Source organism: Lepidochelys kempii, chromosome 1 (genome assembly GCF_965140285.1).
Source record: "Lepidochelys kempii isolate rLepKem1 chromosome 1, rLepKem1.hap1, whole genome shotgun sequence".
Taxonomy (NCBI): Eukaryota; Metazoa; Chordata; order Testudines; family Cheloniidae; genus Lepidochelys; species Lepidochelys kempii.
Genome location: NC_136380.1, coordinates 265,244,889 through 265,272,012, shown reverse-complemented (window position 1 = coordinate 265,272,012; position 27,124 = coordinate 265,244,889). Strand labels below are relative to the sequence as shown.

At 47.9% G+C, this 27,124-nt stretch overlaps 2 protein-coding genes across 5 annotated transcripts in view; both read right to left on the bottom strand.

The window, feature by feature from the left end:
- Positions 1–727: 727 nt before the first annotated feature.
- TMEM140 (transmembrane protein 140) lies at positions 728–8,982 on the bottom strand. Of its 4 annotated transcripts, XM_073327356.2 has the most exons (4): positions 8,780–8,982; positions 5,898–5,983; positions 4,340–4,443; positions 728–1,992 (listed from the first exon to the last, which is right to left on the bottom strand). In XM_073327356.2, exon 4 carries the CDS (start codon positions 1,933–1,935, stop codon positions 1,348–1,350), a length of 588 nt encoding a protein of 195 aa, XP_073183457.1. In that variant the 5' UTR covers positions 1,936–1,992; positions 4,340–4,443; positions 5,898–5,983; positions 8,780–8,982; the 3' UTR covers positions 728–1,347. The 4 variants fall into 4 exon arrangements, with proteins under 4 accessions (XP_073183457.1, XP_073183456.1, XP_073183458.1 ...); XM_073327355.2 differs by lacking the exon at positions 4,340–4,443; XM_073327357.2 differs by lacking the exon at positions 4,340–4,443 and having other exon boundaries at positions 728–1,989.
- Positions 8,983–20,860: 11,878 nt separating this feature from the next.
- The window catches only part of AGBL3 (AGBL carboxypeptidase 3), a 68,725-nt gene continuing 62,461 nt past the window's right edge, over positions 20,861–27,124 (bottom strand). The window contains exons 19-22 of the mRNA XM_073330928.1: positions 26,486–26,534; positions 24,843–25,045; positions 23,155–23,404; positions 20,861–22,090 (exon numbers count right to left, since the gene is read on the bottom strand). Coding sequence (XP_073187029.1) covers positions 21,694–22,090; positions 23,155–23,404; positions 24,843–25,045; positions 26,486–26,534 — 899 coding nt within the window. The 3' untranslated portion in view covers positions 20,861–21,693. The remainder of the gene's footprint in view (positions 22,091–23,154; positions 23,405–24,842; positions 25,046–26,485; positions 26,535–27,124) is intronic.

The following is a 27,124-nucleotide window of genomic DNA, read 5'->3' as shown; positions in this document are numbered from 1 at the left end:
GGAGTGGAGTCTTGGCAAGGCCACAGGCAGAAGAGGTGGGGTGGGGAGCTAGGCTCCCCAAACTGCAGCTTGACCCACCGCCCATGACAGCAGGTAAGAGTGGGTTGGCTCCCGCACACCCAGTGCACGCTACAGTCTCTTTAGGCAGGGGCTGTAGTCACAGAGGCGTAGTCTGTGTGAGGAAGAGGGTACGGTGGTCTCTGTGGGGAACTGTGATTCTCTGCCGCCAGGAGGCAGGCAGGGCGGCTCGGTATCCTTTGCTGTCACGTCCCTCCTCCGCCCGGGCTGTGAGCCCGGGCTGCCATCGGGCATAGGGGCACCAGTTTAATAATACTGCGTAGGACCCCATAACTCTTAAGGACAGCCCTGTGAACTGCCTGACAAACTTAGACACAGAATAGTGTTTCAGCCTGTTCAGGTTTCTTCCCCACTCTGAACTTTAGGGTACAGATGTGGGGACCTGCATGGACCTGCTTATTCTTACCAGCTTTGGTTAAAAACTTTTCCAAGGTACAAACTTCGCCTTGTTCTTGAACCATATGCTGCCACCACCAAGCGTTTTAAACAAAGAACAGGGAAAGAGCCCACTTGGAGACGTCTTCCCCCAAAATATCCCCCCCAAGCCCTACACCCCCTTTCCTGGGGAAGGCTTGATAAGAATCCTCACCAATTTGTACAGGTGAACACAGACCCAAATCCTTGGATCTTAAGAACAATGAAAAATCAATTAGGTTCTTAAAAGAAGAATTTTAATTAAAGAAAAAGTAAAAGAATCACCTCTGTAAAATCAGGATGGTAAATACCTTACAGGGTAGTCAGATTCAAAACTTAGAGAATCCCTCTAGGCAAAACCTTAAATTACAAAAAGACACAAAAACAGGAATATACATTCCATCCAGTACAGATTATTTTACCAGCCATTAAACAAATGGAAATCTAACGCATTTATAGCTAGATTACTTACTAACTTTACAGGAGTTGTAAGACTGCATTCCTGATCTGGTCCCAGCAACAGCATCACCCAGACGGACGAACCCTTTGTTCCCCCCCCCACCCTCCAGCTTTGAAAGTGTCTTGTCCCCTCATTGGTCATTTTGATCAGGTGCCAGCGAGGTTATCTTAGCTTCTTAAGCCTTTACGGGTGAAAGGGTTTTGCCTCTGGCCAGGAGGGATTTTATAGCACTGTATACAGAAAGGTGGTTACCCTTCCCTTTATATTTATGACATGGCCCAAAGCTGGAGATCAGTACACAAGAGCAGGCTATATAGGTTGAATAGTAGATGATGATAAAAACTTGATTGGGGAGCTCCCACAAGCTAGCACTGCATCTTCCTCCCTCTCTGCCTTCAGACCTGCAAGGCTGGGGCCTGCTTCTCAGGGGAAGGGCTTCCCTTTTCAGGAACCTCCTTGAGCCACGTGACGTACACAGCAGCAGCAAAAAGCTGGAACAGCAGCAGGGCCTGAGCCCCAGCTAGCGCCATGAAACCCCCACTGAGTTCAGAGAGGTGAAGCCAAACCCAGGTCTGGAGCAGAAACAAGCTGAGGCCACCAGCCAGAAGTGCAGCCGAGAGGCCCAGCACCACAAGGGTCACTTCCCAGGCCTCTCTGGTGTTTGCACATTGGGCCTGTATGATTAAAAAGGGGGAGAAGCTACAGAGGACCTGGACAGTGTATACACAGAGCCTTGCCAGGACTAGCTCAACCTGGCCAACCCCCATGTCCATCAGGTCCTTGAATTCTAGGCACTGCAGCTCTCCAGCCATCTGGTTCCACAGGCAGAAGTTGTAGAAGCCGATTCTTTTGTGGGGCAGGTTGATGATGTTTCCAGCATTCCACATCAGGGCATACAGCATCAAGAAAAAGGACCCTCCAGCCAGGAGGAGCATGGTCCAATAGAGCCGGCACGCCCCAGTTTTCTGCTGCAACAGACCCATTCTAGTTTCCACACTAGCTCCTCAGGACCACGGTCTCACTGTCCTCAAAGAGACCTGCTGTGAGACATGAATGGGGAGAGCCCTCAGTTTCAGTGTTCATGCCAGTAATCCCACTGCTTCCTCCATGCCCAGGTAACACACTGATTGAGGAAGTGGTGTAGCTCCTTCACATGGCTGGTCCACTAGGGGATAACAGCTTACTAGTGCTCAGAGACTTTAAGGTCAGAAGGGACCATCGTGATCACTGAGTCTGACCTCCTGCACACTGCAGGCCACAGAACTCACCCAGCCACTCCTGTAATAGACCCCTCACCTCTGGCTGAGTTAGTGAAATCCTCAAATTTAAACGTAAAGACTTCAAGTTACTATGAATCCACCATTTACTCTAGTTTAAACCTGCAAGTGACCCCTGCCCCATGCTGCAGAGGAACGTGAAAAAGCCCCAGGGTCTCTGCTAATCTGACCCTGGAGAAAATTCCTCCCCGACCCCAGATCTGGTGATCAGTTAGACCCTGAGCATGTGGGCAACACCCACTCACTGGAAAGAATTCTCTGTAGTAACTCAGAGCCGTCCCCGGCTAGTGTCCCATATCCAGCCGTTGGAGATTTTTGCTCCTGGCAGTTGCCAGTGGGCCACATGCCATTGTAGGCAGTCCCATCATATTATTGCTTCTTTTGCTAAAGGGGGCAGTTTGGTTGCTGAAGGGATGGGGTCTGTAGTGTGGGCTCAAGAGCCCAAATTCGAAGGCTGCTGACTGCTTATATGAGGGGCTGTTACATGCACTGTTAGTTTCCTGCATGTGGCAAATAGGGATTTTACTTCTTCTGGAAACAAGCAAGGGAAGAAATGAGCAAATTCTGTGAATTAACCAGGGGAACATTTAAACGTTAAACTAGAAGCAAACAAGAGTTCCTGACCCTGGCACCGGGCTGCAGGTACAAAGGTTAAAATTCCAGCTGCCTGTGAAGTGGGGCTCCCGTTGGAAATGTGACTAGAAATACCCTCGCAGGGTTCTGTTCTCACCAGTCCCACAGCCAATTTGCTCCGGTGACGAGCCAGGAGACGGTTGTTCTACTGGCCAGCCCCACACATGCCACCTGGGATCTGCAGCCCAGCCTGTGCTCGGCCTTCCTCTCATCAGTACCAGTAAGGACGAGTCTGGCTGACAGTGTATGAGACAGCCCAGAGGCTTTGGCCCCCTCCCGTAGCTCTGCTGGCTGGGCAGTGCTCACTGGAGGACAAACAGGGCTGCAGCAGGAGGGGCGAACACACATCTTTGTGACATGAGGCAGAGTCACTTGTCTGACTGTAACCCTGCTGGAGGGCTGCCATCCTAGAGACAGAGGCTGAGGGAACTGAGGGGGCAGCACAGTTAAGCTGCTTTAGGGCATTTTCAGTTTTTCCAGTGCCCACCCCCGCAGTGACGCTGCCAAGAACTGGAGGTCGTCACATGCATTTTGCCTCATTTGAAGGCCCAGCAATATGGGACCTTACAGGGATGGGGGAAGGGACCAGGAATACCAGAGCATAACCTCACATTGGAAACTGACACCCATTTCACTGTTCCACAACTCCTCCTTCTGTATTTCTGGGGGCGGGGACAACAGGAAATGAGCAGAGACACCCACCATCAGCAGGGGAACTCTAGAGATAATCAACACGCTTCCTCCAGCCACTTGTAAGAGCAGTAAAGGCAAATGGGCCAGGTTCTGACTTTTATACACGTGTACACGCCCCCTCCCCAGATTGACGTCCTCCAGGGACGTACAGCCAAAGGAGGGGGGTGGAATTTGGCTCCATGGGAGAAAGGCTATGGATTGTCTCTACCTATTCAACTCATGCCTTATTGGCCAGGTACCCAGCCACCAAGAGTGAAAGTGAAAGTGCCTCACTGGACAAACATGCTCACATGATCCAGTTGATACACTGCCAATAGTTATAACCATGACACGTTATTATGGACTTAATCTGAAAAAAACAAACAAACACTAAAAGAAGCAGCTCTTAAGCAAAATGGTCACTGTGAGGAGGAGAGGGGTGAGCGTTGCCTTAGCTTCAACCTAAAGGTCTCTGTCAAGGACCTTCTAGATACAAACTTTTCTTGGCTGGACTAGGAGTCAGTTATTAGGCCAGTTGCCAAGTTTGATAGTGTGAAAGCCTTGGTGTCATTTACTGTAAATGCCTATATTGGCAGCACTGTCTCCTCCCAGGGAAAGCATTTTTGATTTCAGTTCTGGTGAAAATAAGCATGAATCCTGGGAAAACCAACACAAGAGGTGGGATTCCTATTGCCTGAAGTGGCAATTAGGTGCCTATCTTTCTCTCCTGAATCTCAATGGAGGGAACTAAACAATCTGACTATGGCCCCGAGACCCCAAGGAGACAGGTGCTATGGGAATCAACCTGCAGTCTCTCTTGTTCAGCTTGACTTGGCGGACTTCACTAGCGACTTCTCTCTTAGCTCCTTAGCTTCCTTTCAGCTGTGTTTTTGTGGCTTGTGGTTTAGGCTGAAAAACAAAAGCTGAGGTAAAAGCAGGCCTACGCAGGGAAAAGGATCAGCAAGATCTGCTGCCTCAGCCTCTCAAGGATAGGGTGACCAGATGTCCCGATTCCATAGGGAGTGTCCCGATATTTGGGGCTTTTTCTTATATAGACTCCTATTATTCCCCACCCAGTCCCAATTTTTCACACTTGCTGTCTGGTCATCCTGCTCAAGGTTGTCTTGCTGGTTGGGTCTGCATGTAGGTATCAACAAGGGACTGGGAGTGAGTGGGGGCCTGCCTACGCCGTGCTTAGCTTTGAACACTTCAGAGAGAGAGCATTTGCCTCTTCAAGCATAGTTAAGGATAAGATTACGTTACGGATTCTGTGACTTTCAGAGACCTCTGTGACATTTTCCAGCTCCGGGGTGGCAGGCTGGGTCTGTCGGCTGACGGGGGCTTTGGAGCTCTGAGCTGCCGTGGGCACAGGGGGCCAGGTGTCGGATCCCCTCCTTCTGCAGTGGGGCTTGGGCTCTCATCCCCGCCTCCCCACTTGGGCTCCAGTCCTCCCCCTGTCAATCCCATTTTGTCACAGTTCTTTTTAGTAAAAGTCAGGAACAGGTCAGGGCTTCTGGGAATGTTTGTTTACTGCCCGCAGCCTGTCCCTGACTTTTACTAAAAATAACCATGACAAAATCTGAACCTCAAGCATAGTCCCTGGAGTGTATTCCCTTGGCGGGGTATCCTCCTCTATGTATCCACCACTCAGTTTAACAGATCCACCCTCAGACATTTGGTTCTGGCAATGAGGACTTTGAATCATAGAGTATCAGGGTTGGAAGGGACTGCAGGAGGTCATCCAGTCCAACCCCCTGCTTAAAAAGCAGCACCAATCTCCAATTTTTGCCCCGATCCCTAAATGGTCCCCTCAAGGATTGCACTCACAATCCTGGGTTTAGGAGGCCAATGCTCAAACCACTGAGCTATCCCTCCCCCCTTCCCTGAACTCCCTTTGGATCCTGCCATCACCACTCCATTGGCTGTTACCACTGAGCAATGCGGGACAGGTGCTGTCTCGTGTCTCCCAGCGCCTGATGGTTATCGCGTGGGGAGGGGATACAGTTAAAGCCTCTAAACCACAAGCTCAAACCATGTTTTAAGTGTACCATGGTGAGATGGCTGGGCTGGGCTGGGCTGTGCTGTGCTCAGGGCGTGGCTGCAGCACGGGTGGTTCCTGGGAATCCCCAGTGCTTCCAGCCCCTGTGCTGAGAGCCCAGGACAGGGAGCTGAACCAGACGGTGCTTAGAGCCTGTAAGCGGGTCTCTTTGCTAACCAACAGGCCACAAGCCATCTTTCTGCCATTGACAAAGGCTTAGCACCTACAGTGTAGGCACCCCCTTCCCTCCCCCCAGCCCGGCTCACCCACTCTTCTGGGGTGAGGGGCCCCAGTTCTCTCAGCATTACCCCTAGATCATCAATACCTCACTTCTGCTTCCGTATGCTTCGCTTAGAGATCTTCTGGCGAAGCCTGAATGTGCTCCTGCGCTTGTCAGTGGGGTCCAGTGCACTGTAACAAACACAACCATGCAAGCAGCTCAGAAGTGGGTGAAAGCCAGAGCCGGGGGCGGGGAGACTACAGGGCAGGTACTTGGTTGACTAGATTAATAGTTCCCAATTGATTTGCACCTGGGATGCACTGTCACCCTCCCCAAAAGACCCTGGTTTCTTGCTGCAGCCTGCCCCATCCAAAGGGGGATGAGACTTGGGGTTCTGGGCCTGTCATGGGGTGGGGCAGGAGCTGGGCCAGGGAGCAGGGGCCAGGCTGGCAGCCTGGGTTGGGCTGGTGTGGGAGCAGATACCAGCCTGGTGGCCAGAGAAGGGCTGGTGTGGGAGTGGGTGCCGGGCTGGAGGCCTGGGACTGGCTGGCATGGGAGCGGGCATGGGGCTGCCAGCCTGAGGAAGGCTGGTGTGGGAGCGGGCGCTGGGCTGGCAGCCTGGGGAGGGCTGGCGTGGGAGTGTGCATGGGGCTGGCAGCCTGGGGAGGGCTGGTGTGGGAGCGGGCATGGGGCTGCCAGCCTGGGGAGGGCTGGCGTGGGAGTGTGCATGGGGCTGGCGGCCTGGGCAGGGCTGGTGTGGGAGCGGGCATGGGGCTGCCAGCCTGGGGAGGGCTGGCGTGGGAGTGTGCATGGGGCTGGCGGCCTGGGCAGGGCTGGTGTGGGAGCGGGCGCTGGGCTGGCAGCCTGGGGAGGGCTGGCGTGGGAGTGTGCATGGGGCTGGCGGCCTGGGCAGGGCTGGTGTGGGAGCGGGCATGGGGCTGCCAGCCTGGGGAGGGCTGGCGTGGGAGTGTGCATGGGGCTGGCGGCCTGGGCAGGGCTGGTGTGGGAGCGGGCATGGGGCTGCCAGCCTGGGGAGGGCTGGCGTGGGAGTGTGCATGGGGCTGGCGGCCTGGGCAGGGCTGGTGTGGCAGCCGGCGCTGACAGAGGGTGTATTTAGTTATGAGATCATAATTTGGCTTGGCTGGATTCGATTTAAAGGCTAGAGGTTGGTAACGTCGATTTCAGCTGACGTACTGACATCAATACACAGGAATTGGATGGGTAACATCTGGCAGGAGCGCAGCCTTCCCCCCTTTCTGCCTGCAGTGATCGGGTGGCACCAGCCCCACTCTCTCCCTCCTACCCCGAAAGGTACAGTGACCAGACGTCCCGTTTTTAAAGAGACAGTCCCGTATTTAAGCCCTCCAACAGGTGTCCCGACTTTCTCTTAAAAATGGGCAAATTGTCCTGTATTTTCTGCCTCCCCTCAATCAGTACTGGCAAGTCCTGCTGCTGGCCGGATCCTTGCTCACCAGCCGCCCGCCCACCAGTGGGGGGGTCCAGTGGCTGATGATGGAGGTGGGTGTGCAAGGCTGGTGGCGGAGTGAATCCAGTGCCCATCGGCTGAAGAAGGCGTCAAATGGAAATAACCAGAGGACCCCCGGAGGGCAGACTGGAATCCACCCAACAGCCTCAAGAATGGGAGAACCAAAGAACAAGATAACATCTGGCAACACGGAGCTGTCAGAAATGTGCCATCTGCTGATTGATTCAGCAACAGCATGATGAAGCAATTCCCATAGACTGGCATAGGAAGAAATTCCTATAAAAATAGACTCTAAAAAGTGAGAACTTTGGGGTCTGATTCTGCAAACCAACTTCCAGGAGCATCAGATGAGCATCTGACAAGGCCCTGCTCCCTCATGTCCAGGCCACCTGGCCAGTGGCTTGGCATGAGCAACTCTAAGGCTGGTAACTATGATAACAACTTTGCAGAACCCGTGTGTGTGTGTGAATAAATATGAAATTGAATGGAATGTTATAGCTATAACTAACTGCTTACTATAATTCTTTCTGTATTCACAATAAATGTGGCTTTTTGCCTTTTCCCCTTTAATAAGATCCTGCTGGTTTTTATTTTATTGGTATAACAGAGATGAGGAAACTTTTGCTCTGAACATGTAGGTGGGAATGAGATTAGGTGCCTAAAGGATTTGGGGGGGTGGGTTCTGGATCACAGTGGATCCAACACTGGATCTAAACCCCAGAATTAAACCCCTTTGTAGATCTGGGCCTTAACGATCACTTGTAACATGAAAACTAAAAATAATGGGGGCTGATTATGCTCTCAGTTACTCTGTTTTTTCATGGTTATAATACGCCACTGAAATCAATGGTGTTGCTCATGAGTTGCCCTAGTGCGAGAGAAAAATCAGGCCGAGGAGATGTGAAAACTGATAGGGACATTTGGTAATATACTAATAGGACAAATGCAGATAACCAAATTTTTATTTTCTCAATCAATTCAACTGACATCCTCAAGTGGAAATCTAATCCATTGCAAAAAGAGAGCGTGGAAAGTAGTTTCAGGTGCTTCACCTACTCTCTGGAGCCCAATTACCTATTTCTGTGATTCTTTTCAGTCACATTTTTTCCCATTTAAAATTTTTGCTTTCTCTCCCCTCTTGCTGGGCAAAAATCTCATGCAAACAACAAAGGAAGCTGACCAAACAGAGAGTACTGCCAAATTCACCGAGTAAACAACAGGGGAAACTGACTATGATGAAATGAACTATACCCATAATGCTCTCAAATACACAAAGGAATCAAACTGAAAAAATAAATATATTTCTCCCGGATCTCTTTGCATTAGACTGATTTTAGGCATTCCATATATAACAGCAATAGGTAAACAATTCAGACAGAAGTAGGGTTTTTAAGTTGATAGTGTCCCTTTAAAAGACTCAGGAAGGAATGGACTCTGTGTTTTGCATGCACAGTATAATCTCAAAGTGACATTGCTCCCAGCCCACCAGAAGGGTACTTACATGAGGACCACCATTGTGCTGATTGCTGAACCCGAAAAGAAACACCAGCAAGAGGAAGCACTTGAAGTCTTGTTCAGTTTATCCTCTTTAGTACGGTTCAACAGCCCTGTCTCGGATAGAGTGTGAGAGCAAAACTTGAGCCTGTCCTCCTCTGAAGCTATGTAGTTATGCTGATAATCTTTGCCACAACACAGCAGATTTCACTTTCATTTTGATTGTTTGGGACTTCCCACACAATAATGGTTCTAGGTCAGATGAATGTTCCCAATCCCACGCCCTATTGTTGACTGATTTACAAGACAAACTTACCACGTAGCTGGGGTGCTCAGGCAGATTTGCATTTATTTCCTCGGTTGCTACTAAAAAGGGGGTTACTTGCTAAGAGTAAAGCAGGGTTCCACTAGAAACTTTTGCCAGTATAGCAATGTCAGTTATGGTTGTGATGCTTTTACAACTTTTCTATACCAGCAAAAGCCCTAGTTTAGATAGTTATACTGGCCTAAAAGTGCTTTTGCTGGGGTACCTTATTTTGCTTGGGGAACAGATATAAGCTATGCTGGCAAAAGCACTTTTGCTGGTATAAGCTGTGTTCACAGTAGGAGGGTTTGGACTATAGCTATACTATTCTAGCTTTTCTAGTATAGGCCCTGACCTGATTCCTGACTCACATTGACCCGCTTTCCTTCAGATCCCAACTTTCAGTATAGCTTCTGGTGGTTCTGAGTGTCTGCCCTTCACACACACACAAACACACCCATTGTCTATGAAATTCTCGGTCTCTTAGGAACTGTGCACACCACACAGCGGCTATCTGCCAACTATTTCTCAGAAAAGTTCCATGTGGCTAGGCAGGTAACTAGTGTGGTGTGGAGGCAATGACATGAAGGAGAACAATACCTACCTCAAAGAACTGTGCCGAGGATTAGTTCTAGAATCTATTTAAAGTGCTCAGATTGTGTAAATAAGTGTACAGATTATTTTTACCTTCAACAGAATCAGTCAGGAGATGAGATCAGAGCCCCAGAAAAAAGCAGCAATTACACCAGCTTTTTGAACTCTGATACTTCCAGTCTTCATCAAGTCACCCAAAACTATGCAAAATCAGAGAGTGGTAAAAAGAGGGTGTTTTAGCTTTAGGACCTTGGGATCATTAGTCACAGCAAAGAATATACACAGAATTGATTTGCTTACAGTGTAGAATGAGCATGGACTATGAAATGGAATTCTAACCTGTTCCCCATTCACACTAACAGATCATTTACACACACAAGTGGAAGAATTAAGTGCCTTGAAGCAAAAATATTAATTCACCTTTTTGACTCAAATTTGTACACAAATTTGTTGAAGAAAGCACCCTGAGCTCACCATGATCAGAATTCAGACAGCCTAGACTGGGAGCTATTTAACAGTGACCTAAAGAAGAAGATCTAAGGGCATGTCTACACTGGCAGAGTTACAGCACAGGCAGTTACAGCACCGCTCAGAGAGCGCTGAACGGAAACCGCTGTTGTGTGTTCACATTGACAGCTGCCTGCACAATAGTGTGTTCATACTTGCGACACTTGCAGCGGTATCTGGAGTGGTGCACTCTGGGCAGCTATCCCACAGAGCACCTCTTCCTCTTCTGCCACTAAGAGTCACATGTGGGAAGGTGGAGGGGGTCGCAGGGCATCCTGGATCCTGTCCCAGTGCCCCATGATGCATTGCTTCTCATCCCAGCAATCCCTGTGCTTCCGTCCGCATTTGGTGCCATCTTTCAACAGTTTGCATACTGTGCGCCCTGCCCTGCCTCTTGCGGGTTGCAGGAATGGATCCCAAACTGCTGACCAATATGCTGCTCACTCTGACCAACACATCACAAGTGGTAGTGGAGTTATTCCTTAAACTACAAAGTATTGTTCCTGGAGGGGTCTGCCTGGGAGAATAGTGTCTGGGGGGCTTATTCAGCCTGGGTTGCTGCTGCTGGGGTGAAAGCCCAGGGTGTGTGTGGGACCAGATGATGTTTGGGACAGGAATATCTGGTATAATCTGGATCCCATGGATCCAGAACCCTGATGGCCGGACCCCAGACACCATGTTGCAGTGGTCTGAAGAGCGGTCTGAAACTATGGGCCTGTGCCCGCAGGTGGCGGGGCACCCCCAAGTACTGGACACATTGTAGCAGAGACCGAGTTGACTCCTGCACAAGCAATAAAGTTAGCAAAAACCCCGGGTGGCCCCTCGTGTTCCAGGTTCAGCGGGTGGGCCCGGGATATGGTGACTGAACCTAGCTGAGACCCAGCTGGCGTTGAAAGCCGCGTCCGGGTCGGGAGGAGATTTAGCAGGGGCAGCTTGGCAGCAAGCTGGTCATGCCGCACACAACAGTATCTTTGATATGTTGGTGGGGATGGTGCCTGCCATGCGGCTGAGCACATTGTTGGCAGAGTTTGTCTCAGCAGCTGCTGTGCCTGGGGAAGACCCCGTCTGGTTCGTAGAGATAATGGCTCTTCTGGCATGTTTGTGTGTCTGGAATGTGGCTGCTACAGCGGGAGAGCAGGTACCCCCGACCATAGCTCAAATAGCCCTTCCTCTGGAGGAATTGAGACTGATTGCCCAGGGTCTCCCAGCCCACATGCAGCAGGCAAAGTGGGAGGGATCCTATATGGTGGTGAACAGGGCAGGAACAACAGTGTATATAATAGATAAAACCCTGGAGGGAAAATGGGTACACTGCAGACAACTCAAATGAGCAGGGTCTGCCGCGGTGGGAGCATGGTGCTAATTTGTTTCTAAGCTTCTATCTTTCAGCCTCCAAACCGGAACATCAGGGGAGCTGGTACCAGCTGAAGAGTTATAGAAATGCCATGGTTCTAGTGTCATGACAAAGTCTGTGTTCAGTGTTCTGTGTCTGTCTCTAGTGGGCGTCTTGTGCTAGCACTGGGTCCAGAGAAAGAGGGGATGCTACACTAGACAGGATAAATACCTTTTCCTCTCTCTACTTCCCCCCTCTCCAACCAAATTATCTAACACATCCACCTCTATCCAAAAGACTTTGGTCCCCAATGCATCAGATTTATTTTTTGTTAGGTTCTCTAATAATCATTTTGTTGTTGATTTTTGTTATAGATACATTTGTATTGTTAGTTACATTTTCTTGTATTGTTAATCCCACACTTTCCTCTATGCACCCTGGTTCTACTTCCCCAAGCCCTGAAGGGTAGTTCATGGGCCCCCATATTTCATTATCACCCATTTTGACCTTGGCCCATAATTGTAGGGCCCCATCTTTCCGGTTTTGGATTTGTTTCCCCCCACCTCATGCCCCCAGAACTCTTAAGAACTGTTAGTAACAGGGGATTCTGCAACATTTTAGCAACTACATGTTAGTTTAAGTATCAGCAATTTCACCAAGTTCTCTGTTACAATGTATCTTCCAAATCAGTTTCACCTTGCAGGACAACTGTGGTACTCCTACAAATCTTATTTGTTGTGTGTACTTTAAGAGGTCCTGACCTCAGTGACTTATTGTTTGATGGCTATTGCAGCATCAAACTTGAGCCTCATTTTGTTTGTTGATGTACTCAATTATTGTAATTGTAATGGTTTATTTTATATTCACCTGGTTATGATTGTTTGGTTCGTTTGCAACAGATCACCTGTGCCCTACAATGACAACAACTACTGTAATGACCACAGATCAAAGGGCTGAGTGTTGTAAGAGCAGTGGTGATCTGTATGCTCTGTATAACTGGTCTGTTCAAAAGGTCTGTTATACCTTCCTCCCCCTTTTGTCTCTTCTTCCTCTTTGAATACCTGTGAAGTGGCTTTCCCCCTCCTCCTCCCTCCTGGAATGCTTGTGGGATGAATGGGCTGCTTAAGCAGCTGGAAGATCAGAAGAGCTCCCAAGTAGACAAGGTGTCTGGGACTCTAATTAGGCAGCATTCACACACCCAATGCATGGACACTGCCCGAGGTGGAGTGTGACCAACCAGACGTGGCCAAGTCATTTCTAGCTGCAGGCTATGAGGAGCAGGTCCTTAAAAGGGGAAGGGGCCATGTGCTCAGGAGTGCACTCACAAGATTGTACCTCCTGTAAAAGTCCTTCGCCCGGACCGCCTGGCCAGTGGTTCACCGCGTTGCATTCCATCATGCCTTGGGAAGACTTACCTTCATTGCACCATCCATCGCTGTGCTGTGGGACACTTATCTTGAAGGTTCCTGACATCTCCAGTGCCGTGCCTGTCCTGGAAGTGTGAGTATGTGAGTGTGACCCTCCCCCTTCTTTCGAGCTTAGCTATCAGTATAATAAATGTGCTGCTTTCTGGTGGGTCATTAGTCCTCCCTAAGCTTACTAGCTGGCCCAATTTTGGGTAACATGGGTACCTTGACAGCTGCAAGGAGCGGTTCAACAACAGGCTGAGCAAGTGCAAAATGACTGTTGCATGTGCTTTTGGCTGTTTAAAGGCCTGCTGGTGCTGCCTATATGGGAGGCTGGACCTGGCCGATGACAATATTCCTATACTTATAGCCGCATGCTGTATACTCCATAATATTTGGGAAGGGAAGGATAAAAGCTTCACTCGGGACTGGACCATTGAGGCTCAGCGTCTGAAGGCTGCATTTGAACAACCAGGGACCAGGGCTATTAGAGGGGCATAGCGTGGGGCCATAAGGATCAGGGATGCTTTGAGGCAGCAATCTGAAGCTGAAAGCCACTAATATTTGTTGCTATACTTGGGACTGCAGTGCTTGTAATGCTAGGAGGTGATTGATCCACATGATGCAAGAGGGGCCTTAACATAATTGTATGTTGCTTTGCAGTGCTCTTTTTGCTTTCACTTAATAGAATAAAGATTGCTTCCAAACAAACACAATTCTTTTATAAAGAGACAACAACAAGAGGGGAGAGTCAAAAGAAAAAATACATCAGCAGAGAGGGGGATGGGGGAAGGGAATGTCCAAGGAGGAGGAGGGGGCCTTTGGGATGCCTAAAGATTTGTGTACATCCAGGAATCATGTCTAGCCTTCACCTCTGGAGTATAATGCAGTGGGTGCTGTACTTCAGCAGGGCCAAACTGCAGAGGGATGAGCATTGAGTGTAGTGGGTAGTGGGAGTCCACAGTACTGGACTGTGGGGAGGGAGGAGTGGAATGCTGCGGGTAGAGACTGGAGCCAGGAGGTTGATAAGAGTGTGTTGGCATTGTAGGGTGCGGCACATGGGAAAGAGTTTTGCGACAGCAGCTGCAGGGGAGGGCAGGCATGCTAGTAGCGCCTGAGGCATGTCCGCTTGGCGCTCCATAACATTTAACAGCCGCTCCGTGGCTTCGTTCTGGCACATCTCATTCCCCTTTTGGTCCCTCTTCTTGGTGTCCCACCACTCCTTCGATTCTTGTTTTCCGGCCGCCGAGTGCATCGTGACATCAGGCAGAAAGTCCTCTTTAGTTCTTCGTGGCCACTTTCTAATTCTGCGCAGCCGTTCAGCTGGCGATAACAAAGAGGGAGGCTGGGCTCCCAAGGTAATATCTGTGAAGCCAAAATGCAACGTTTTACAGAAGCAGTAATTGTTTGCAGTACACAGACCGCTGATTTAAAAGACAGACACTATGCACATACCTGTCACTAACTGGCTGACCCCAGGCAAGCACACATGAGCCACAAGACCCCCAAAATGGTGAGTAACCACAGGGGCAGAGGAAATCAGTGTTCCAGGACCATACTGTACACTGGGCACCTAGCTCTTGGGGAGAGCCAGCACTATAGTGGGGTCCCTATAATCATTCCTGTCCCCACATTTTCCACAGGCTGTGTTCATTATGGAAGATATCTCGCTGCTGAGGTTGAGCAGGGAATCAAGGGATGATCTTCTCCAAGACTGCGGCTTCCATGCTGACCCTTATATGGCTCACCTGTGTGCAGCAATGGTCCCCCCAGTGATGGCAGAGTAGTGTGGGAAAGTTACCCTTAATGGGGCAAGAAACAAAGCAGCTCTGCCAAAGAATCTGCGGCAGCAGATGGCCCAGTATCTCCATGAGAGTTTCCTGGAGATCTCTGAGGCAGATTCCCTTGAAGTGAGGGAGTCAATCAACACCCTGTTCCCCCACTCAGACTAGGCATGTGGTAGTACGCGCATCATACAGACACAATCCTGCTTTCTGCAACCCTCCTGCCCTCAACAACTTGCTTCAGCGAGTCCCAAAATCAAAGCCACTTACCAGGGACCTCCTCTCCTGTTTGCACTTTGCCAAGATCCAACAGCTGTGACTGGCTAGCCTCCCCCAGAGTAGAGAAGAGCTCCAGGCTGCATGCATCTCTGACCTCTGAGTCATCCTCTGCCTCTGGGTCCCCCTCCACACCCTCATCCAAGACTTCCTCCTCTTGGCTTGGTCCACCCTCGACTGCCATGTGACCCAACAAAGTATCCACAATGGCCTTCGCAGTGGAGGTGGGGTCGCCACCGAGTATCGCGTTCAGCTCTTTGTAGAACAAGCAGCTCATGGGTGCAGCACTGGAGAGGTGATCTGCCTCCCATGCCTTGTGGTAGGTGTTCTGCAGTGCCTTCACTTTGACCCTGCTTTGCAGTGTGTCCCAGTTATGGTCCCTTTCTGTCACGCATCATGAAATCTGTCCATAGGTATAATGAAGTGAAGCTCTGTACCTCAGGGGAACACTCTACACAGCCATGTTCATCTTTATAAAATGATTGTGTGGTATCCAATGCAAAGTTTGTCACGTTGGGTGTCTTCAGAAGGTTCATGATGCACTGGGCATGGTTGTTATAGTGATGTTATAGTAATTGTTACAGTAATGTTATAGCAATGTTATAGGTTATAATTTAATGTAAGTAGTTATGAGGGTGAAAATGTATCCTCATGGCTTAAAATAAGCCCAGGCAAAAACTCTCCAAGAGCAGAGAGGCAGTTCACACTTCATCATGGCAGGTATGGGACAAACCCAGCCCAGCCTCACAGGAACAAAGGACGCTGACCTAGGCAGCAACAAAAGAATCTGTTAGACTCTTGAGGGAGCCACCCCCCTTCCTTTGGTCAGTTTGGAACCGCGATGAGGTAATACTCACTTGATTCTGAAGCAGGGGATGGGGGGTGGGGGCAAAGCCAAGAGGGAAGAAAGGACATGATAAAAGGGAGAGACATTGGCCATGCTCTCTCTCTCTCTTCCACCTACATCTATAGACATCACACCAAGCGACTGAAGCGCTGATCAAAGGGGAGAGCCTGGCTGAAGAGCAACCAGCCAGCCTGTGATGAGAAGCATCTAAGTTTGTAAGGGCATTGAAAGTATTAAGATCAACTTATAGAATGTGTTTTGCTTTTATTTCATTTGACCAAATCCAACTTGTTATGCTTTGACTTATAATCACTTAAAATCTATCTTTCATAGTTAATAAATTTGTTTGTTTATTCTACGTGAAGCAGTGCATTTGGTTTGAAGTGTGTCAGAGACTCCCCTTGGGATAACAAGCCTGGTGCATATCAATTTCTTTGTTAAATTGATGAACTCATATAAGCTTGCAGTATCCAGCAGGCATAACTGGACACTGCAAGATGGAGGTTCCTAGAGTTGTGTCTGGGACCGGAGATATTGGCTAGTATCATTCGGTTGCACAATCCAAGGAGCAGTTTACATGCCAGAGGCTGTGCATGAACAGCCCAGGAGTGGGAGTTCTCACAGCAGAGCAGGGTAAGGCTGGCTCCCAGAGTCAAGAATTGGAGTCACCTAGCAGATCACTGGTCTGGATAACACCAGAGGGGAACGTCACACATAATTCCTATGGCTGGAGCACAGCTGGGACTGGACAGCTTCCTCTCCCCAAATGCTGATGAGGTCCAGCAGCTCTGCATTGCTCCAAGTGGGGGACTGCATGATCACCTGGAAAGATGCATTGAGACCACTGCACGCATCACTGAGCAAACAAGACGGGGACTTTCAAAATTCCCAAGGAATGTATGGGGTGGGGCTCACGGTGGATCACCTGATGGCAGGGCAGTAGAGTTCAAGCCGATAACCAGAGAGGCAAGAACAGGCATTGTGGGACACCTCCCAGAGGCCAATCCAAGTGCTGTAATCGACCAGGTGTCTACACTGGCATCGCAGCGCTGTAGCCCCAGTGCAGAAAGCTGTACGCCTCTCGTCGGGGTGGGTTTTTTACAGCACTGCAACTGCACAGTTTCTGTGCACTAAGTGGCTTGGCAGTGTGTACATCTCAGGAGTTACAATGCAGAAAGCTCCTTTACTGCGCAGAAACTTGCAGGTGTAGACAAGGCCTAAGAAAAAGACCAGTAACTAGAGAATATAAAAGTGCAATAGAAGCATGTATAAAACAAGTGACATGAAAGAATATTCCCCAAATAAAGGGCATATACAACAGGAGGAGGCTGGAAAAAGAACAGGGTGCGTTACTACATTGTCCTTTCACCACTGGAGACCTGAATTCCAATCCTGTTTCAAATCACAAGTGAAAATGCTGATTTGTCTCAGATGATGCTTTGGATTAAGAAAAAAAGGGGATGTTCCATGCATTTAGGCTTGAGGTGTATCAGCAAAGCAGGTCCTGGCTCAGTGAAGGCCACAATAACCACCTGGAATCAGCAGAGGAGGTAGGTGACTTAGAAATGTTACATTTTACTTATTGTCATTGTTGGCCATATCTTTTACTGTTTGCTTTGCTTCACTATTTGTTTTCCAAGGAGGCTGGGTTTGTGTTCCTCTGATGGAGGCAGAATTTCCCAGGTACCTTGCCCTGAGGCCTTTTTCTGCAGCCATAGTAGGAGAGCAGCAGCCATGTGCCAAGACTCAGGAGGTAACATCCTCACATTCCTTCTAAATTATGTCAAAACATTGTAATATTGGGCTGGTAAGAAAGCACCATCGCCAGATAAGAAAGGAATCTCCTAAGATGTTTCAAGAAAACTTTGTTTGTTGGCACTCTACCTGGCAAGGAATCAGTTATCAACAGTTGTAGGTGTGAAATCTATATTGTTTATCTCTATGGTTTCTGTCTACTTCTTTGATTGTTTCTGTTGCATAATTAATTTTACAAGATTTAAATCAACTAAGATGGTGGGATATGAATGGGTAAAAAATTATTTCACAATATGTTAGGATTGGTCAAAGAATTATTTTCTAATATTTTCGTAAAATGATTGGTTAAGGTATAGCTAAGCAGAACTCAAGTTTCACTAGATAAATTGAGATCCAAGATGGAGACCAGCTGGGAAGGAAAAAAAAAAGGAAAAGGGAAAAGAATAATAGGAAGGAAAGACCTGAAAGAAGGACTCACCCCCGAAGACACAGCCTGAGAGCAGAGCTGCAAAGAATCCTCTGCATGACTGTGATGTGAAGCAACCAGAACCAAGATGAGACTGAACTTGCCTGGGCAACAGGAAAAGTCTAACTGTGTGATCAGGATTGGCGAGCATAGCATTGTATGCTTAGCATGTGTATTTTGCTTGGTAATTGTTCATAAATAGAGGACAAGGATATTACTGTGTGAAGCTCTTTCACTGGTAAAAAGATCCTGGAAACGCACAGAAGAGTATGCCCTGAGCCCTAGGAAATGGGTAAGGGTGGGTACTTAAATGAACCAGATTATGCCAGGAGCCCTAGGAATTGGGTATGGGTGGCCCTGAGCCCTAGAAACTGAGTAAGGGTAGGTGCCTTTTGCCCAGAGCCCTAGGAACTTGGAAAGGGGGAAGGTGTGTAAATCAACCAGGTTATGCCTCGAGTCCTAGGAACTGAGTAAAGGTAGGTGCCCTAGAGTGTGTGGGTAACAGCCACAAATCTGCCACTGCTGTTGAGGCTGCTATACCTGGAGGTAGGGTGAGTCAAGGCCAGTGAGGAGTGTGTGGGGGGCGGGGCATGACCTCCTAGTAAATGTACCATCGTTTTAAACTGGTACTGTAATTTGTTATCCTGGTGAGGTATCAATACTGTCAGCAACATTTGCATGCTGGACCTAACCCACTTCATGTTTTCTCTCAACTGCAGGAAAACCTGCTGGAACTGCCAGCTGGAGAGAAGCAAGTGTGAACTTTCTGTGCAAAGGCTATAAAGCTACTCATGTTTGTAAGTCTTTACAGGATAAGGCCCTAACATTTCATATACCGATCTCACTACTCACATGCATGGAGTGAGTGTGTAAAGGTTTGAAGCTTCGAACTGAAATGAGCTATCTTGAGATTGTTACTGGCTCAGGATACAGCCAAAGCAGCTACAGTTACATCATTATCCTGTTTACTTACAATATCGTGTTGCTCAGTACACAAAAGGAGGGAGTCAAATCTATAAACTTTGGATGCTGCTTGTTACTGTGACATTCCCACAGCACAGGGAGGCTGTGTTTGTTGTGGTATAAAGCCGAGTAAATATCCTTTTGGGGCTCTCCATTATCTGACCCACATTTCATGTGAGCATGAATATTTTCCACAACGCTAACAGATACACATTTCCAGGAGAGGGCAGTCAGGTTTGTATAATTTTTGGTGGTGCCCAGAATGGGTCCAAGTCCTGCCCCCCCCCCCCCACCTGCCTTGTAAGACAATCTATATTTTTTAAAATAATGTAAAAATGGACTGGAAACAGTAAGTGTTTAACAGTTTCCTTCTATTGCACCACTGTCACTGCCCATGCTCCTAGGGCTCCTCTCAGGTCCAGGGAGTTACACTTCCCCGGAGCAAGAAATCCTCATTCAAAAACAAGAGCAACAAGAGTTCAGAGGGGAAACTGACAGTCAACAAACTTTTCCCCACCCTCAACTCCGGAGAGAGATTGGGAGGGTGGGGGAGAAACTTCAGCTGCATCCCGGGAGAAGCCCTGAAAGGAGCTGCTCATGATGCGGGAGGTGCAGAGAGAAGTCCTGCTGGCCACAGGGCAGCAGAAGGCTACATTGCACCCAGGGAGACAGAGGGGAAAGAAGCTGGGAGGGGGGAGAAGGAGAAGCAGTGAAGTTGTTTGCAGTGAGGAGACAGGAAAACAGCCCAGAGTGGAGATGGGGAGGAGGAAACGTGGTGTGTGGGGGGGTTGGAGTGCCCTGGCTATAGCCATAAAGAAGGGAAACTAGCAAAAGAAAAGAAAAGCAGAGGAGAGGAAGGGAAAGAAAAAGCGCAAAGCAGGCTGAGCAGCCACCTGGGGCTCCCTGAGCTGCTGCAGACACTCTCTCCTCTGAAGCTCCACCCAAATGCCTCAGCCTGCCACAGGCGCTGCTCCCTTTTGTAGCTGGAAGCGGCGGGCAAGCGAGCACAGCACGGAGTGGCAGGACAGCTGCCCGCTGCCCAGGGGGCAGGCAGGGATGCTCTGGGGGAGGCACGTGGGGGCGGCAGGCGGGGCTGGGGGCTGGTCCAGGTGAGGGGCGCCAGGCTGGGCCGGAAGAGAGATCCAGCCCCGAACACTAGTGGAGCCGGGCCCCTGTGCCCTGAATATTGCTGGAGCCCGGGCACCGCAAGCTCATATAACTCGCTACTCTCGTTCCAGGATTCATCACAAACTGCATGCCATGCTCTCACTGAACCTCCCTGAAAAACTGCCCTGAAGCCAGCTTACTTAGCTGCGTGGGAATGCTCCTTGGCTGCTTGAAGATTCCCTGTACAGAGAGGAATCCTCTCTGGTGGTGTACGGCTGCTGCAGCTTGCTGGCCATCCTGCCTCAGAACTGTGCCTGCCAGAATAGGCCCTGGAGGTTGCTGACTGTTGGTGCAGATTAATGTAGGCTGATCTAATCTGTGCCGGTAGACTGGCCTGGTGCTGAGCTGCCCAATGATCAGGAGGGTTCAAACGTCACCTTTACAATCTGCTCTGGAGCTGCACTGAGCCCCGTTGGTCACAGCTCAGGATCTGTCCCACTACTTGAAGGTTTCCTACGGTGCCTCTCATTAACTGAGGCAATTAGGAATTACATGGAAATCCAGACCTGGGGTTTCCAGCAAACTTCCTGTTCAGATTACTGATTGTAAGAATGTCTAATAATTTCTATTTTGTGGGGCACACTGTATGTCAGTTCAAGGAATAAAACCAGAAACATGCATTGCTTCATTGTACCATATGTTGAGCTCTTCTCATAGGGTCACATGTTTGAACAACACACCTTTATTCTAGTCACAACAAACACTAAATGCACAGCGAGGTTCTGGGATACAGTGGACACACGTATCATCTGAGTACTGAGAAAAGCATCTCTGCACTTAGCACTGGTTAGCCAACTCTACTGATGTTCTCAAACCCTGAGCTCGTGTCCTTGGGATTAATCCAGGTCCATCTCAGGGAAGGAACAAATATTAAATTGGCATAAGCAAAATGAATTACATGGACAGCAACAAAGACAGAAGTTCTAGTCTCATCTGGGATGCAGCCCATAGCAAGGCCTGTGACAAGATGGAATTTTTAAGGCACTTTACTTACTTTTAGCTTTTTAATTTTAGAATAAACCTCTGCTTTATGCTTTTGCCTCACAGCGGGACAACATTCCCCTTTACTTCCCCAGACACTCTAGCATAGCCAGTCCCTCATCTGTATTCCCTATATTTCCCCAAAGCTCCTAATCTGTGACTAGCACCATTCAGCAGTACAGAACTGGATGGAATTCTCTTGGGGATTCACCAGCACTGTTTCTTAAAGTGGCTGGTAGGGTCTGAATTGAGTAACACAAATCCTTCCCCTTTTTAATTTTCCATTCAGGTCATACATCACTTTAATTCCGAAGAAGTCAGATGATTCAACTGGGTTTTCTTATGTCTGAAATTTGCTGACAATTAAAAATTAGAAAAGAAATTTAAATGCTGTGCCTTCTTTAGCTGTCACTCAGAAGCCCCGGAAATCTAGAATCTGTCTTTCAGGACAATGTGAGGCTAAACTCCTTTGCACTGTATACACTTCTGCTGCATTTGCAGAGCACTCCTTCCAAAGGGTTTCACCGGGACTGGAGTCCTAATCCCTCAGGGTATCTGATGTGAAGCCACTCATTTCCCAGCGTTGGAGTCCTGTCTGAATGGAGCCTGGCTGGCTGTATATTTTAGCCTGTAAGGTACCATTTTTCATAACATTTGCATCAATTTCTAAGCCTGAAAGGAAATTCACCCAGTTGCGACTGGAAGGTCTTGTAAGTAGAGTCTGTGACCCAGGCTCCAGAGCTTTTCTCTTAGCCATGGCCTTGGTCTCAATATTGCACAATAAGCCTTTTGCTGATGTCTTCTTTATGGCACATAGCAAAGAGTCTGGACGGAATGTTTCTCTGTTGTCATGTTGGGCCAGTAAAATCATTTTGCTTGATAATGTAGGCCTGGCCATGTTCCCTTTCATATTTGAACAAGTTGCCAGGTCTGCTCTGTATAAAAAAACAAAACATGTCAGTCAGTGCCTTACATGTATCTCAGTCCACCCTATTCAACTTGTATTATAGCCATGTCTACAAAATACCATCTGGTGGCTGCGTCCTCCAATTCTGTCTATCCAATCAATCTAGCTATCATTCTAAGTATTTTACCAATTCTATATCGTAGTTAATAACTCTTTCTAGCAGCATACAAATATAATCAATGGAGATTTCTTGTCCTACTGGCTAAATCCAGTGCTGGCCACACTCAGCTGAACTGCTCCGTACTGGGTTTTGACTTAGTTTTGGGGTACAAACCATTGAGAGGTAGAGATAAAGAAGAGGTAGTGAGAGGGCAGTCCTAGCCAAACTGCATGCTGGGAAACTGAACATGTTGGGAAATTTGAACAGCTAGAGTTCAATTGGATACAAGATATTTTGCACTTCCTGTGCTACACTGTTGTACAGTAGCATGCCTCATAAGTGGTTGCAAATCAACTCACAGGTTTCCATTGTCAATAACATGATACCTGTGCACAGATTTTGTATGATTGTAAAGTGCAATGGGATTCTCCCGGATGACAGGTGACAATTATTATAATCTATATGGCTTATGACCCTCCAATTTATCTAACACAGATCAAGAGACACGCATGTCAGTCTCAAAAGATAGGTTGAGTGGCTTGGTGAATAAACCTCTCAATGTGTATATCAGGGATCAAGAGTTAAGATTAGCTTGAGATGCCAAACAAAAATGAGGGCTATGTTCTTAGCTCAGTTCTTACTGGGCAGCAGTTTGCATTACAAAAACCAATGCATCTGATAGACCACAAGTCAAGTGGAAGTTTCTACTCAGGAGAGACTCAGAAATAAGCTCATGTGCAGTGAGAATGGAGAGATCCCTGAGAGGGTGAGATCCCTCATATTTCAGTTGCTCAGCTGTGTATGGCTTAGAAATAAAGCAAGAACTTTTGCTTCTGTTAGTGCTGACACCCTCATTGTTCATGCCACAATGTACATTCAACGTATCACTGACTGGATAGGCAAGTTCAGTAACTGGACTCTTCTTCACCTACCGGTGCTGGCCAAAGGCTTTTGGCTGTGGTTCACCCTCATGACACTTTTCATTGGATTGCCTGCCCTTTGCACCAGGTACTATAGGGAGAGAAAGTTGCAATGATTCTTCTGTCTGGCAGGACTTGATCATCCTAACATTCGCTTCTTGGTTTGTTGTCCTGATTTGGCCGGACCTTGCACTTTTCAGTGGTGGCCTCTTCACTTTTCTTTCTTCCCTGTTTGAACTGCCCTTCGCATTGTGATCCAGATCTGGGCCAAAAAGGAAAAAAAGCTACACCACATCAGCCATATGTGAATTCTTTATTAGCTAAGATGACACCTGGTTTTAGTGAAATGGAAACCTGCTCTGATAGTTTAGTTTAATTTACAAGAAATGGAAAGTCTGGCAGCAGTGGGTGCATCCAGTACAAGAAGTGATCTACAACATGCTTTACAGCCTAATATACTGTATATAATGCAGGCCCCTCTCAACATGCTATAAAAATTCCAGAGCCCAGCAGGGGAAGGGGGCGCCTTGGGACAGGGGCCTTGGACATAGGCGTAGTTTGATTTCTATTGGAGGGGGGGCCGGGGTCAGCGGGGCTTGAGCCATCTCCGCATGGTGGGGTCCAGGGAGGGAGTTTATATATTTAAATTACAACTCAAAGGTGGGGGGCTTAGCTCAAAAAATTTGAAAACAGCTTAGGGTGCAGGGAGGGGGTAGCTAGGGGCTGTGTGCAGACAGAGGGTAGCTGGGGCGGTGTGCACACAGGGGGTGGCTGTGGGTGCAGGGAGTGGGGTGGCTAGGGGCTGTGTGCTGGGAGGACTCCCATGCCGTCACTGTTCCCGGAGGGGTCTACACCATAGTTGGGTCTCTCCACCCAGGGGGCTCTTACCAGTTGCCTCTGTGGGAGCAAAGGGGGCTGGGAGCCGAGGAGCAGCTTCAACCTGGGGCACGAGCAGGAGATCAGGGAATGCTGCCGCTGCCTGCTCCATGGCATCAGCCAGAGCAGCAGCTGCCCCACACTGCCCAGCTCTGGCTTCCTGCCTCCAACCTGGCCTGGGGGCGGGGAGAGGAGATTGTGGGGGGACTCGGGGAGGTGTAGAGCTGCCCCCGGGACTGCCATGCTCTTGCGCTGCAGTTTGGGGTGGGGGAAGCAATGCCCTCTATGTCCTCAACTCTGCCGACCATGGGCTCAGGGCTTCTGCCCCACAGGGAGCACCAGGTCTCGGGGCTCTGGACTTCAGCCCCACAGGGGGTGCTAGGGATTGGGGCTTCAGCCCCGTGCCTCCCCCCAGCTTCAGGCCCGCGCGGGGCGCCGGCCAGGGATTGGAGCTTCAGCCCCGCGGGCAGCATGGGGGATCAGGGCTTCAGCCCCATGCATCCCCCGGCTTCAGCCCTGCAGGGGGCGCTGGAGATCAGGCAGAGGTTAACTTCCAGTAGAAAAGATATAGATTCATCTCCTGTGTCCTGGTCAATTTACTCAATGAAACCAGTTCTGACATCCTCTGGCATGTAAGTTATTGCTGAAAACCTAATGTTTCCTGTATTTTTCAGCACAATCACTGCACTTCCATCATCTATCTCATTGCTTTGTAAAAGGCTTTGAGATATCTGGAATAGGGAATGCACTAAACAAAAGCAAATCTGTTGTCTTTTGGCACCTAGAATACTTTAATTAAAAACATATAAAAAAACCTTTCGTACAGGTAACTGTCTTTTCTGTGCAGCTGGTGACCCTTTTGCCTTGGTGCTTCTCTACACTTCGGGATGTCATCCTGATGAACGGTGAAGAGAGGTTTGTTCTCTTAGGTAGGGTTGCATCTTGGGACATGCTTTCTCCTAATCCCAGTGGCAAACAATTATTTTCAAGAATGTTGTCTTGGGCATCCTGAGTCAGTCTCTCAGAGCTGAAAGAGATGGCGTTCACACCTGTAATTAATTTATTTCCAGACTAATTTGTGACTATATATATATATATATATAAAAGATAATGACACGAAAAAGGACACTGTTACAGCTGGAGGATTTCCTGCTGTTACATTAATGCCAAGTTAAAGTGAGGCATTTTCCCATATAGTTCAACTGTACAAAACAAACTGTGGTGGCTCAATCATTTTATCTGATGGATACTGATGCAAATGACATTTGGCCACCATCCATCCAGAATCTTATACTGGTGCCCGTTCCAGGAGTACTGGAGAATCATCAGAGTAGCACAAGAGTAAAAAACAAGAACAATGATATTTCTTTTTTCCCTTCCTGGGAAGATAGACTTAGGTTCTTTTTATTTTTTTAATACAAAAGTATGAGACATAAGGTACTATTGTGGGAAAGCTTGAACGAAGAGGTGGGTTTTGCTTTAACTCTGAATGTAGAAAATTTAGTGGTTAACCTTATTTCATAAGCTGTTTGGGGCAGGGACCAGCTTTTTCTCCTGTGTTCGTTCAGTGTTTAGCACGCTGGGATTCCGGTCCATGACTGGCGTTCTAGGGTGCTACCACAACAATAATAGTAATAAGAATAATAATCAAAGAGTTCTCAAGTCTTGGTCTGGCTCTTGTGAAGGTTCTTTCTCTGCTGCACACTGATAGATTTAGACAAGTCTATCGTTAGCCACTCATGCAAGCCAGCTTCAGCATAAAAGTATTGTTTTTAAAGCATATGGTACTTTTTATAAATAAATTGGATGCTGACTGGCCGAAGCTTTATCCTCTTTCAAATGTAATAAATAATTTTCTGCCATCCTGCAATTTGACTGGCTACCAGTAGCACTGATTCTACTTTTGAATAAGATACCACCAGGCATTGCCAACCCCGGAATAGCTTACAGTGCATCTTGAACGAGCAAAGGGAACTAATAGCCTATCAATATGTAGGTATTTATGTACATAATGAACACTGAGTGTCAGTGTTACTGGTATAAAAGTCCTGCAGATCCATAAGAGAATACAGCCTTCAGAATTCACTGCCAAGACAGTCCATGTCTTACCTGTAAGTATGTGAGTAGTCCCATTGACTTCAGTGGGACAAATCACATGCTTAAAGTTAAGCACATGTGTAAGGATTTGCAGAACTGGGGCCTAAAATGGCAAGACAAAATGACAGAAGAAGAGAAAGTCAGATAAAGAAAAAAGATTGGTGGGGGAAAAAACCCACCACCACCACCAGCAGCAGCTCTGAAAATCATCTTCCAAAAGGTGATCATCCTTCCCCTGGTGAATGATTTTAATCTGTGTTTCAGTCTACTTCCCTCTCCACATCATAAAGAGGGACTTTGAAAAATCAAGCTGGGATCACTCTTTCCCCTCCAGAAGAAATTCTGGAAGTCAAATGTAATGTTCTCTTACCTGAAGCATTTTCCCACTTGCTTGATGGAGGCTGTAACAGGCAGCTTTACTGTAAAAAGTGGGAAAGAAATCATCACTGTAATGAATGTGCATGTCAGATTTAGAGGAAACAGTTCGTCACACAATACAATACCCTGATTTTTGTCTTTACAGTTTACCCCCACTTTTGATGGCTAACTTAAGTCATTGGGAGTTGTGGGTGCTTAGGACCTCTGAAAACCAAGCCACTTATTTAGGTGCTTAAGTACAGATTTAGTAGCCTAATTTTAGGCATGCAGCTTTGAACATTTTGACTTTGGATCATATATCCATTATTCTGCTAGTACCTCAACTGGATTTACCATGATATTTGAAACAGCACAACTGATCAAATAGTCTTCAGATTAAACAAAATTTAGACTATTCAAGGTCTGATAGATGAGCAACATACATTATAACTTCCATTAAAATGAGTACATGCTGCTTTTATTTATTTAATTTATAATAATTTCTAATGAGCTCAATACCTTAGCATCTGAGCACCTCTAACATTAATTAATTAGTCTAAACACCCCTATGAAGCAGGGAAGTATTATTATTTTTATTTTACAGATGGGGAAACAGAGGCATAGAGCAGTTAAGTGATTTGCCCAAGGTCAC

Coding starts and splice junctions, on each gene's coding strand:
- TMEM140 (XM_073327356.2), bottom strand. CDS start 1,935: ATGGGTCTGTTGCAGCAGAAAACTGGGGCGTGCCGGCTCTATTGGACC.